The 13868-nt window shown below is 39.0% G+C and overlaps 1 protein-coding gene across 1 annotated transcript in view; it reads right to left on the bottom strand.

The window, feature by feature from the left end:
- Positions 1-457: 457 nt before the first annotated feature.
- The window catches only part of PLPP4 (phospholipid phosphatase 4), a 45971-nt gene continuing 32560 nt past the window's right edge, over positions 458-13868 (bottom strand). The window contains exons 6-7 of the mRNA XM_030276546.4: positions 5791-5961; positions 458-3395 (exon numbers count right to left, since the gene is read on the bottom strand). Of these exons, the coding sequence (XP_030132406.1) occupies positions 3196-3395; positions 5791-5961 (371 nt within the window). The 3' untranslated portion in view covers positions 458-3195. The remainder of the gene's footprint in view (positions 3396-5790; positions 5962-13868) is intronic.

The raw sequence follows: 13868 nt of genomic DNA, 5'->3' as shown, positions 1-13868 counted from the left end.
AATCAGCACAAATGCTCTATTCCTAACCCAGTGCCTGAGACTTTCATTCACTGTGGGGATATTTTGCTGGTTCCCACCCTCGTGGTTTCAGGATATCCCTGCTGTGTTTGAGTTGATATTGTCCTCCTGTTCTAGGCTAACCACGTTTGTCATTAGATATGGCACTTGCAGTGTTATTTGAGACATGGAATGGGACCAGGGGAAGGGACCTGTTGGGTTTAACTGGGTGACAATTACAGAATTTCAGCCTTGCACTGTACCTTTGCCTGGAAGAAGGCTGAAGATCATTATTTTGGTTAATTGAGGGAGGCTGTTCCATTTTAACAGCATCAGTAATGACTTTATCAGTAACACTGTTTCTTTAGGGCTTTCTTTTTGTGTGATGCTCTACATGGTTTATTAATGAAAATAACTTGCTAAATTATATTCTTCTCAAAAAAATGATAACACGCAGATGTACAAACCCACATTCATGTGTTGTTTTATTGGTGCATTACAACATTACATTTCCTTCACATTGAGAAAGCATGAGATTAAAATACATTGATCCACAAAAATGCCTTCCCTACGCTGACTTTGCACTGGTGATTGTGGCACCTACAGATCCCTCCACAAGTTTCATTCCATTAAGTCTTTCATAATTTTAATTACATTTTAATCAAACCTTTTACAATGTCTACTTTATGACTCTCGATTTAATTATTCCCATTAAAAAGTGTTATTCTTTACTGACTTTCTGATCTTGCCAATTACTCCTGCAATTTCAGTTTTTTATGCTGCATAACACTTCATGTTCCAATCATTTAACAGCCACTACTCACTTGAGGTCTGGATGAGCTTTTCCTCATCCCAAAGACAGCCTGCCTGTACCAAAAGCCATTAAAATACTGAGAATGTGTACAGCACAGTTAGAAGGCCCCACTCCATTTTGAGAATAAGCCAGATCTATATAAAAACATGCAAAATGCTCTATGCATCAGTATTAAACTTCTAATTTTGATTGAAGATTTGTTCTCTTTTTAACATTTGCATATGACCTGGAAGACTTGGGTTCCTGCTGAAAGCAAGAGCTCATGGCTAAAGCCTGACCCTGGCTCTGGGGCTCTCAGCAATCCTCCCACATGAAGTAATAGAAAACTAGATTTGTTACAGAATTCTGTAGGATGGTTTAAAAACTTTGTAGGAAGATTAAACCTCCATCAAACTCTGTGGTTTTCCAGAATAAAATCTCAACCACACCAGAGGAGTGTTCTGTCAAATCCAGTGCAAATGCCAAGTAATTTTGCTTTGCTGATGCTGGTATTGTGAATTACTCTATATTCACCAGGAAAACCACAGCTAAGTTCAACTGTCTCTGTTGTAGAGCTCAGAATTCTGTAGGTGAAATATCCTCTCTCTAATTCAGTTAAACTGTGCCAGCTTTGCAATGCCTGATTTCTACAGAACCTCCCAGGTTCACTCCTGTTACTTAATGTCACTTCCTATTTATAGCCATTTTCAAATCTCATATAAGTTATGATGCAACACAACAAGGTTGCATCCTCTTGTAGACAGTTTTTAGGTTTCTTTTTAATGGGACCCTAATTTACCTGCTTTTTATAAAAATTCAAGTGTTGCCAATTAGGAAGCAGCTCTTCTCAAAAAAAAAAAAAAAAACCCAAAAATCTACAAAGCTTAGCTTTGAGGAAAGTAAATGACAAGCCTTACAGAAAGACATTGAGCTGTTTGAATCACAAAATGTCTACGAGGCCGATGCATATTCCAACAGGAACACAGAAATTATAATCATGGCAGCAGTCTCCTCCAGTCTGAAGCACCGTAATTGTGGTCGTTGATCAACAAACATTATCTTGATTGCTCCAAGAAAAGTTCAACTGCCAGGGTGTGGTCTGGAATATTTTGCCTGCATTTTTCACAGGATACCTAAGGAGAGAAAACCTGGAATCTGACATTCTGCCATCCAAAGGTACATCATCTCACAGGAATGTGATGTATACAGCATAGTGCATACGTAACCAAAAGAATCCTACTGATAATAAATTAACTTAGGTCACACACTTGTCAACCTTCTCCACACCTACAGGGTTTTGGTTCAGGTGAATTCCACTTCAGGTACCAACCTTGGCAAGCACCATGCTCAAGCAAGAGTGGGATGGGATTGGTGGAAAACTGTCTCCAGCCTTCCTCTGGACATGTTACGGTGCTGGAAACTGCCACAAGCATTCCTGGTTGTGCACCCAAAGTCACAAATGAGAATCTTTGCATTTCCTCAGGTCACCAAGGCTGCAGTGAGTCACTACACAAGAATGAACATGGCACAACGAGATCCACAGAAAACTTTGTGTTTCTTTATCCTCCCAGTTTTAGGGGGTTTTAAACATCTGATTGAAAGACTTCAGCTTGTTAATGCAATGGATGTTCTTTTCTTTCGAATTTGTTTTGACAGTAAATAGTGCAAGAGTTCTCAAAAATTGCTGATGGTGCAACAACAAGTTTCTAATCCATCCGGTGTGTTCTTTGTTGGTAATTTTAACAGCATGGAATTCCTTGAATGTGAGAATCATCCTGTGGAACTACTGATGCACGAGGCTTGGCTCTCACAAGCTGCACCTTTCCCTTTCTTAGGCATTCGTAGCTCAGAATGACCTTGGCAAAACTTGACAATTAATACAAAGTTCCACCAGCATGTGGAGATTTTTGTTAATGTCAGAAGGCAGCAAGATAAACATAAGGATGATGCCTTAAATGATCAAATTACAGATTTTGGACACCTGATGAAAAGTGCTCTGTGTACTTGCCACCCATCGAAATCAATGAGCGCTGAAGATGACCAGAACTTTGTAGAAGGGACTTGGTACTTCAGAAAATCTGTTTCCAGATCTAGTATATGCTCAACCACATCTCAAAATTACTCTCTTAACCATTCTCCACATGAGATTGTTTTTATTACTGTTCTTTTCTGCTTGCAGTTCTACCTACTTGAAGTAGACTAAAAACAGATAATTCAGCAAGTCAGTAAAAACTGAAAATTTAACTTTAAGAGTATGATGGTATCACGGCATTAAAAATAAAGTAAATTCCCTTTATAAAAAGGAAAGAAACAAAAGGAAAAATGTACATTAAGAACCACTGTTAAGAGACCAGTTTGGAGGAAATGTGAGAAGGCTAAAAGTTCATTCTGCACATTTCTCAAAGTCATACGGGACCTTCAGTTATCCCCTCCAGAGGCAGCCCAGTAGCATTGTCTGCTGTGGGTCTCTCTTCTTTCTTCACTGAGTTCTGATCCAGCAGGCTGACGTAAGATTTGTGACAGGCTGTATTACCCAAAGGAGGGTAGTGCTGTCTGTAGCAAATATAAGCAAAAATGAGGCCAATGATCCCTCCAACAAAAGCATCTGGAGGAAAAAAGCAACAAAACCAGAAGCAGGTTACAAAGGAAAGGGCAGCCAGGAGTGAAAACTGCAAATAAAAGACATTTGATTGATGTGAAAGTGTTTAACGCAGAAAATGTGAATTTTGAATTTTCCTAAAGAATTTTGAACCAAGAACTACAATCACACCGGCCACATAAAATCAGTTCTGGGGGACTTGTGTAATATTTTGAACACCCAAACTGTAGATAGTTGGCTAAATTTTGTGAGATGAGCACTGGTAATAGAACAGCCTCCATGGGGTATCAAACACTCCTGATGTTCCAGATCACAGCTGACCACTTGTGGGTGGGCAACCCATGGACCTTCACCCATTTAAAAAAGCAGGACTGCCAAGAACTATTTCAAGTTGGATGAATTCTTACCAAAAGCATCTGAAAGGTCAAAGACTAAGCATGCCTGTTAACTGATTTAACACCTTTTAAATGTCTTTCTTTCATGTTTTTTACTATCCCATACCCCTATCAGAAAATAAAGTAAGATAAGTAAGGCTATTGGATGAGATATTTGCAATTTTAAATTTTCTGTGGAGGATTCCTTCTGTTTCTGGTTCTGCCTCTTACTAAAATCACCTCATCTTGTGCTTCATTTACAATAACCGAGAGAAAAATTTCCCTGACAATACACACTCTGTGAAAGCCTCAGATTTAACATGAAGAATAACAAAGTGAGGCAAACGGCATTATTCCCATAAATTTGCAGCTCCATCTCCTTAAAATTCAAAGGCAGAATAGGAGCAGCTGTGATGAACCAGGTCCCAGCCCCCTGGGTGCAGTTTTCCTCCACCATGTACAAAGCCCCCCATCATCTCCTGCTCACAGCACACCTTTCAGCCCATCAGTCACTCTGGCAAGGGGCAGTTCACACTGCAAACACCTGTTCCAAACTCAAGGGTAAACCTGTCCTCTCCACATTTCTTCCCACTCCTCCTTTTCTTTCTAACAGCGAGCTCAAGTCAAGTGCCAAATGTTTTCTGTGCCTCCTGCCAGCACCTCATGCTCAGCAGGTTTGTGCTGGAGGCTCTCTCCAGCCCCAGTGTCACAGAGAAAGGGAGAGAAATGGGTCCTGAAACAAGATAAAGCTCTGCTGGAAAGCAGGAGGCTCCTCAGAGAACATGTCAAGGCTAATGGTGATTAAACAGCTGCAGGAACACAGCAGGGTGAGGGAAAGCGTGGCTGAGCCAGGTTCTGCTGCTGGGTGAGATGAAAAGGTGCTTGGGGGGACAGAACAATGCAGCAATTAATTGAAATTATATTAGGAACCAACAGAATGATTTGTCTTGGTACTGGGATTTTGGGCCAGGTTTTGGTAGCAGAGGGAGCTGCAGGGGTGGCTTCTGTCAGAATGTGCCAGAAGTTTCTCCGTGTTTCTCCAGCACCAGGCAGCTCCAGGATGGGTCTGTCACTGGGCAAGGCTGAGCACAGCAGGGATGTGGGAGCACCTCTGGGATAACAGATGGAAGAAAAAATGGGGAAAAAATCTGGACACCTGCAATGGCAGCTGGAGAGAGGAGTGAGAAGATGTGAGAGAAACAGCCCTGCTGGCACCCAGCTCAGTGAGGCAGGAGGGACAGGAGCTGCTCCAGGCACCTTGACCTCCCCACTCATGAACCTTTCAGTGCCTTTTCTCTCACCCCTCCAGCTGAGGAGGGGAGTGAAAGACCTGTTGTCCAGCCAGGGTCAACCCACCACAGTGCTGGAAAACAGGAAACAGCATGTAACCAGTACGAAACTGAAATTTCGGATAATTGAAAGGAGCACACAGGACCTTGAGGGGAGTTCAATTTGCAAGGCCAGCAGTACAGTACTAGCAATACAACAGAAAGCCAAGATGACCTACATAACAGCATCAGAAATTATATTTCTTATAGGAATACAGAGGCAAATAGGGAAAAAGTAATTACAGGCTGGTTTACTTAGCAGAAGAATGAGTAAAAGCAAGGAAGCTACAAAGGTGGCCATAGAGCAAATCAAGAAATGGATAAAAAAGTAATTGATGGTAGGGTTTTCTGAATTGTCACATGAGTGTGCAATTGATAAATAGCACAGCCTTCTCCATCAGTTGCAGAATTTTGAAGGACTCAGACAACAGTGATAGCTGCAGTGACCTGGTGTGTGTGGCACTCCAGAAGTGGCTGCTGTGAGGGAGGAGAGGATGCTGTGGCAGAGGCCTGAAGCTCTGAAGGTCAGTGCTATCTAATCCAACCTTCCTGGGAAACCCCAGCATCAATCCAAGAACAAGGAAAATCTATAGCACACCACGGTGCTTTTACTCACCACGTACTGAAACAAAATAATCAAAGAAATACATGGCTAACTAAGAAAAAAAAAAAGAGTGGGACAAAAGGTTCATGCCTCACCTTGCCAGTGGTGTTTGTAGTCACACATCCGTGACAGGGCGATCATCATGGCACAGTAGAGGGGCAGGATGGCTGCACAGAGCCTCCAGCTCTTCCCCCGGCCGCTCTCCGTGAAGCAGTGCAGCTTTCCAGCCAGGTAGAAGGTGGTGAAACCAAGGCCTGAAAATGCAACTGATAAAGCAAAGCACATCACTACAGTGAGCTGTAATTAGTGCTGGTTTGGCTGGTTTATTTTATTTATTCTTTTTTTTCTTTATTAAAGCAGTAATGATCTTCCAAACTTTAAAAAAAAAAAAAAATCACATTTTTGGGGAAGTGAATGAGAAAAGACGTTCTCCAGCAAGATCCATGACAGACATATTCTCCACAGCAGTGGTTTTACCTATAGAGCAATGCAAGGAACCAGGCAAGGGAATATTCAGAAGTAATTTGATTTTTTTCTAATATATAATACTCAGCTTTTGCATAATCTGACATGTCTGCAAACACTGTGTTGCCTCTAGACATTCACCTACCCCATAGAAATTTAAATTTTTTCTTCCTTCAGCAATTTACCTTTTTCCTCTGGGAGAGACATCACATACTAAATTAAACATTTAAGCAATTTTTAAACTTGAGTCTCAAAAGCTTTTTCATGCTTCAACCTTCAGTACATCTTTCTTGATTTTAGACCTATTCTAAAGTTAAGGTTCAAAGCAGAAAAGGACTCAGACAGTTTGCACTGTAATTGAATTACATTTAAATTAGATTTTTAGGTTTCATTACTCAGTTTCTACAGAACATGCACAAGTGGCAGTGACAAGAGAACTCAGGCACCAAGTTTCTGCACTGGTTTTCTTTCCTGTTACAGCTTTTACACCTTCCAGAGAGACACTGGACAAGGAAAGGACTTGGTTGCATCATTTTATCTTCCAGATGAGTAAATGGATTGATCAAAATGAAATGTCTTGCAATATCAAATGCAATCCTGAAGCAAAAACTTTCCCACTCCCAAAATATGTTTGTCTTCATATTTCTACTTTTCATCTTGGGTTATTATTTTTTAGGGGAACTGAAATCTGAAGGCAGCATTCCCAGGCAGAAGAATCAATTGCTTTGTTGTTTCATTTTCAGGCAATCTACAATGCCCAGCAATTTAGAGGCTTAAAGGAATATTGCCCAAACTCTAAAGTAGGTGTTCAGTTCACACAGACTCATATTTAGGATTAATATCATATATCAGGCCATTTCACCAGCAATTGTCAGCATGGTGCAGATTTAGCTAAAAGGACTTTATAGAGAATCTGGTGATATTTTAAAAAGAGTATTTCCCCTAAATTTGTGGGGTTCTTTTCAAGGTCTGCCACATTTCCAGAAGGAGATGCTTATGGAAGAACATGGAAGTTCAGCAGGAACTATATTTGTAATAAACACAAAGGCTGATCTTGCCTTAGGTGGTGGATGTGTTTCTCTAAACTAAGAGGCAGAAAGAAGAGAGTCACAAACAGTCCTCTTGCGGAAGCCATGCCTAATATAAGAGGGAAAATAAATATATAATACTCTAATAATATATTAATATGTAGCGCTAATATTGTGGCTGTAGAACTAACGTTGTGCACAGAAGCCTTACACTGCAGAATTTCAGATTGACTTCCCTTACCCTGGAGTGTGCAAATCCAGAAAGAGCTGCTTGACCCAACAGTCCCAGTGCATGCAGAGTCAGCAGTAAAACCCATGGAATTAACAGCAAAATGCTCCGGGATGTGGGATATCCATTATAAAATAACTGCAGAATTCCAGACAGCTCAGCTGCTGTGCAGCCCTCGCAGGCAGCTTTGCTTGATGGCTCTGTTTGGAAGATGTCAGTCAAGAATATTAAAAAAACCAATTCACTCTTCAAGAATCCTGGGCCTAAAGGTGATATTTACCCTGAAAAATTGGTCCATCAATAGAGTGTATTCCAGCACTTTTTTTCCCCCACCAGCTGGAGTCAGTGCATCACCGCAGCATGAAGGAAATGGAAATACACACATGTCCTGAAGGGTCACACCCTGCCTACTGTCCTGGCAAAAGTTATTAAGACAGACCCCAAAGATTCAGCAGAGCAATGCAAAACCACTTTTAAGCTGCCTTCTTCCAGAAATTTAATCAAACTCTCTTTATGCAAAGAAGGGAAAAGCAATATAAAACAACAACCAGCCCTTTTTGGAGACATTGGTGTAAATGAATAGAAGAAAATCAGTCTGATTTAGTCTAAAACAACATTAACACAAGAAGCAAGTTAATAACAATTCCACACACAAATATTTAATTGATTTTAAGTATTATAATAGGAGAAAGGAATAAGGAATGAGACATTTTTTACCAATTGGTGTAGCTAACTCAAATCAAAGTCCTGATGCCACAAGTTTCTCAACTCAGGAAAAAATCTCATGAGACAAGCCACAGGTTCTTTCATGGCTTGTTAAAATGCTTTAAAATGCATTATCTTTATTTGAATAAATAAAAATATATTAGACTCAATTGTTCAGTTTGTTTCTTTTATATATTTTTTTTAATTAGTTCAGAAGGAATAAGGAGGGTGACAGCATCTGGAGACACTGCAGATCCCATCCTAACACCTGATTCCCTCCAGACAGGGAATTTAGGTGAGCTGAAAAACCTGTCTGTACAGACCAAACCAATTACCAAGCTGAAATGCATAAGGTGGGAAACTGTAAACAAGAATCTGATCTAAGGCACCCCAAATAAATTATTCATTTAAAAATGTAATTGCTTTTGTGAGTGCTTTTCTGAAATTTAAACTACCCCAGGAGGATCTTCAGCCTCTCAAGTTTTAATGGATGCTTTGCTAAGCACACAATAAATTACTTTTTTATATTAAGCAGTTTTTGAACTAAAGAAAACCCCTCAGCTTACTTAAATGACATCAAATTACAAAACAGCCATCTGAATGGCCTTCATAAGGATCAGATAAAATATCCACCCCTTTGTCTCCAATGCTTTATTTCTGCAGTGATTACTGTACATTTCCCAAGTGCAAACACAGAATATTCATCACTGGAACTGCTTAGCAGCCTACTGAGGAATTCCAGCAGCTAGGGCTACTGCTGGATGCTTTCAGTTTCACACTGTTTAAAGACTGAAATATTTATCTTTCTTGAAGTAAAAAGTATGATACCAAATGAGTGCATAAATTTTAATGCTGAAATTCAATTCAAAGAGCATTTTATAGAAGTACAATTCCCAAAGAACGTTATGAGCTTATTATCACAAAATATTTTTAATTTTTTTTTCCAAGTGGGACAGTCAATCACCTTCCCTTTGGCTTAGCTTTATTAATTTCTTTTCACAGAGTAAGACAGTTCAGCAGAAGCAACATGAAAAGCACATCATAAACTCCAAATGTATGCAGGGACTGGGGAAAAAAATAAAGAGATGTTGGAGACAGAGACATGTTAGAACAAAAATAGACTTATATTATCTGAAAAGCAAGAGCATTAGTCATTAGATTGTTTTTGCACTACTGTCAGTGAATTCTTATAGCCTTTTCTTGGGTTTTTTGGTGATATGTTTTTTATGTACTTTTTCAGATACCTCATCTTATCTGAAATTCCTAAGGTGGCTTCAGAATGCGTCTCATTGCCATCAAAAATGATAATTAAATTTAGTTTTATTTAGTTCATGATACCTCTTACAAAAGTCCTAAAAGCAACCTGTTCCACAGCCTACTCTTCCATTTCTGTGGGTAGAAACCTTGAAAAAAAAATCCTCCTTCTCTGAGAACATAGTAAAGAGAAGATTAAACCAGCTGAGATCCTGGAATTACTTTTAATAATTTCTCTTTTTAAGCACAGTATGTAGGCACAAGCCTTAGATCACTGCCTCTTCAGCTCTAATACAAATTATGGCCATGGGGGCATTTATGAGATGTTTAACAACAAATAATCCCTACCAAGAGCAATTTTTTCTTTTCCAGGTCAACACTGGGAGATATCAAATTCCAACTAGTGGATCAGGATAACTTCTTGCTCTCCTCTTTTTCTGTATTTACATCATCAATAATATCCTGGATAAGGATCACATCCTGCTCAACCTCTTGTCATGCATCGCTCTTTCAGGGATGTGCACATAATTTAAAATTTATTTGAAGGAAATTGGCCCAAGCATACAGATTAGCATGCAAAATACTATTAGAAGACAGGCTGAGGAGTTTCTCCATGGATAGAAATTTTTTACAGTGGAGGATCAGAATGCTTCTGTCAAACTCATGGTCAGCAGTGTCAAGGAGTTTACTGGAATATATCAGTTTTAGTACTGCAAATAATCCCCTTAAATGCTTCAAAAAGGAACTATGGAAACCCCAGGACTATGCCCAGCCTGAGCAGGAAGGGTTATATAGAAAATCAATGCTTCTCTTTCCATGGTGTGACACACAGCAGGAATAGGGAAATGTTATTTATTCCTGCAACCCTGCAATGTGCAAAGAAATGCAGCCTGATCTATCCCCCATCTGCAAGAGGAACTTTTTATTGGGGTTTTATGGAGAGAAATAGAGTTTGGACAGGGGGAAGGCAAATGACTTTGAGCCTTTTTCAACCCCACTTTCAAAGTGAACCAGGACACCAAGGAGGAAGTGGCAGCACAGCAGCACTGTCACTGAATTCACTGGGCTCCAAACTTGCCAGAAACTCTCTTGAGAGAGATTTTTAAATAACTCTCTTGGAAAAATCAGGGTTTGGAAAATTTGGCATCTTCATTCCCAATTCAGTCTAGAATGAATTTTGCTAGCTGAAGAGAGCAAAACTAGAATTGCTCTCTGTTATGGAGTACACAGTAGATTTGGGATTAATACCTTTAAATATACAAAGAAAAGGGAAAAAATACAATTTTTCAAAGTGCTAAATAACTGAATTATTCAGCATGGAGAAAAGAAGGCTCTGGGGCAGCCTGGTCTAGTGGGAGGTGTCCCTGTCCATGGCAGGGGGTGGAACTGGATGACCCTGAAGGTCCCTTCCAACCCAAACCCCACAGTGACCCTACATCATTTGTGTAAAACAAATCCATAGAACATGTTGGTCAGGTAGGATAAATCCCAGTGAGGAACCACTGTTCTACACCTCCAGGATTCCTGTATTAAAAACACACCTTTTTTTCTTTTCAATTTGGAAAAAAGGAAAATCTTTTTGAGGTATACACATAATCTGAACCTCAAACAGGCTCAAAAGAGTTGATTTATTATTAAGGCAGGAAAACTGAACATTAAGGAGTTCATTTCACAAGGCCCTCATGAATTCCAACAGCCCTTGTTGTTGAGTATTCACAGGTAATTATGTCAGAGAAGAGGTAGAAACATTAAACATAACCATTCCTGAGTATACTTAGAGAGTGAATTAAGCAGCCAATAAACCCCACAGGGCTTTTTATATTTTTTTTGCTTGCATATCTGAGAAATCCATTTCATATTTCCCTGGATTCTTTTATAAACGGATGAAATATTTTAGTGAGACAGCGCCATACAGCTGTTAATTAAGAGATTTATCTTGAAAATAGGGGAGTAGCAGCAATTACTGCCAAAAACCTGTGGCTTGTAGCTCATTTGTTACTTAAAATGTTCATTTTCAAGTGAAGGAAATATGATTATCCTCCATGAAATTGCTAGCTAAAGATAATTAACAGTTCAAATTTAGATACCCAACTATAATTACAAGTACTGAGGTAATATTTTATAAAAATTATCACAGGATAGCAAACATTTCTGTTGAAATTCAATAATTTCTCCACTCTGAAGCACATAAATCACTTTAATTTTTCAAAGAAATGGATGTCTTTTAACATGCAAAAATATTTTCGTTTTTCAAGTGACTAATTTTAATTATTTAGTGGAAAAGGGGAGGAGGAGCCACCTGTCCTTTCATTCTAATGACATCATATTTCCCAGACACCTTTTTTCTTTGCAGTGACAGAGCAAGAACCAGCACAATTGCTGTGTTCGTTTAATTAATGCTTCATCAGGCAAGCCTAGAGCATAAATTATATAATCAGCTTTAATATCTCTGATGATATACAGTGACAAACACTGAGTGGGGCAGTCAATTGTGAAGAGATAGAGGCAATAATATATTAACAACCAGGCAGCCCCCAGCAAAGTGCTGGGATGTTCTGAGAGTTGTTGTAGATTCTTTTTCTGGCTAAGAAGAGAATCCACACCCAGGCTGCTGTCACAGAATTCCTAACTGGGTCAGAGAAGCAAAAAAACCAAGAGATTTCTCTCTTCTTCTCCCAAAATTGAGGAGGGGGACTAGATAGAAACCTAATTTAGGAGTAATCCTGAGAATGCTTTCAGCCCAAATAAGCAGAGTCCAGCTGGGGGGAATGGGACACATCCAAATAAATGCAGCCACTGCCCTTGTGAATCAGTTATCAGCACTACAACTGCTTGAGGTAAATTCCCATTTCCAAGGAGTACACATGGCCAGATCCATGGATATTCACATCCAAATTATTCTCCTGCTCCTCTTATTTAACTCCCACCCATCGCCTGCCCTGCTGCAGGAGGCATTCTCTGCATACAGTGATATTTTTATTTGAGATTCCAGCCTCCTTGCCATACTAAACAATACCAGAAATTGATGTCCTATCCTATTGTTTGCCAGCATAAATATATTTTAAACATTGCCATTTTTGATATTTTCATCAACTAATACTTCAATTTGTTTAGACAGGATCTTCCACACAAACTTACTGATTTTAAGCAAGGAATGAAGGCAGACAAAGAAGGGAACATGGAGAATAGAACAGAATATTTCAGTTGGAAGGGACCAACAATTATCATCTGTTCCTACTGCCTGACCACTGCAGGGTTGAAAAAGCTAAAAAAAAAAATTCAATTAATTTTAAATCAATGTTAATTTTAAAATTAATTAATTTTAGTTAATTATTTTTAAATTATTTTTAATTTTAAAAAATTACCAAAAGCTAAAGCAAATTATTAAGAGCAGTGTCCAAATGCCTCTTAAACAGTGACAGGCTTGGGAAACACTGCCCAGCTCTCTGAGAAGTCAGGTCCAACTCTTCCAGTGTTGGACCACCCCCATGGTAAAGAGATTATTCTGATATTGAGGCTGAACCCACCCTGGCACAGCTTCTAATCATTCCCCCGTGGATCCCAGGGTGAAGAGATCAGCAAAGACAGGTTAATAAAATGAAGAACAAAATAGTTTACCAAATAGTAGAGAACTTATTGCCGGACTGACCAAGTGATGTTTTAAATATTTAGCGATATTTAAATATTTTTAAATAAGACTTAATATGACTCAGCAGTCATACTAAATCATATTTCGTCCCAAGCATCTGTGGAAATGCTATGATAGTCTAAACATCGGGTCAATCATTCTGGTTTCTATTTTCTGATTAATTCCCTCAGTAAAATCATCCAGGGATTTCTTCCTTCCCCTCACCTTCCCTGTGAGAGATTTTTTTTTAAATACTTCCCGTGCTATCCCATCCACAAATCCAACTTGCATTGCCTTCCAGCATGATTAGAAACCCACAATATAATAATTCTCCAAAAGTTCCCAGTTGCTTATATAAAATGTAAGAACCTGATGGAGAGACTTCCAAATCCATTGTCTTAGTTCAGGTTGAAAGAAAAGAAAAACTGAAAGTCTCAACAAACAAACAAAAAAACAACCACAAACAAACAAACAAAAAACAAAAAAAAAAAACCCAAAATAAAACCACCAAAAAAACCCCCACCAAAACAAACAAACCCAAAAAAAGAAAAAAAAAAATCACCAGTCAAATCAGTAGTTTTCAACAAAGCAGTATTAGTTTTAAAAATATTTTGCATAAATAATTGTCATGTAGGTTTTGTTTGAGAAAACACTGATGTCATCATTTGCTCAGTCTTCTGCAGAAGGAAGGGGAAATGAATTACCTGCAATAACTAACTCCTGTTTTCAGTGTGGAACCGACAGCATTAGCAAAATCCAAATGAGGCTTTTACAGGTGCTCTTTTTTTCTTTCTGGCATAAATAGTATACTTGATTTCCTGCATTTATCGCACAGCTTTTATCTCAAGAGCCTTTTAATATCCC

The sequence above is a fragment of the Taeniopygia guttata genome, chromosome 6, assembly GCF_048771995.1.
Source record: "Taeniopygia guttata chromosome 6, bTaeGut7.mat, whole genome shotgun sequence".
NCBI lineage: Eukaryota > Metazoa > Chordata > Aves > Passeriformes > Estrildidae > Taeniopygia > Taeniopygia guttata.
Note: the sequence above shows the minus strand (reverse complement) of the source record. Positions and strands in the feature narration are given on the sequence as shown.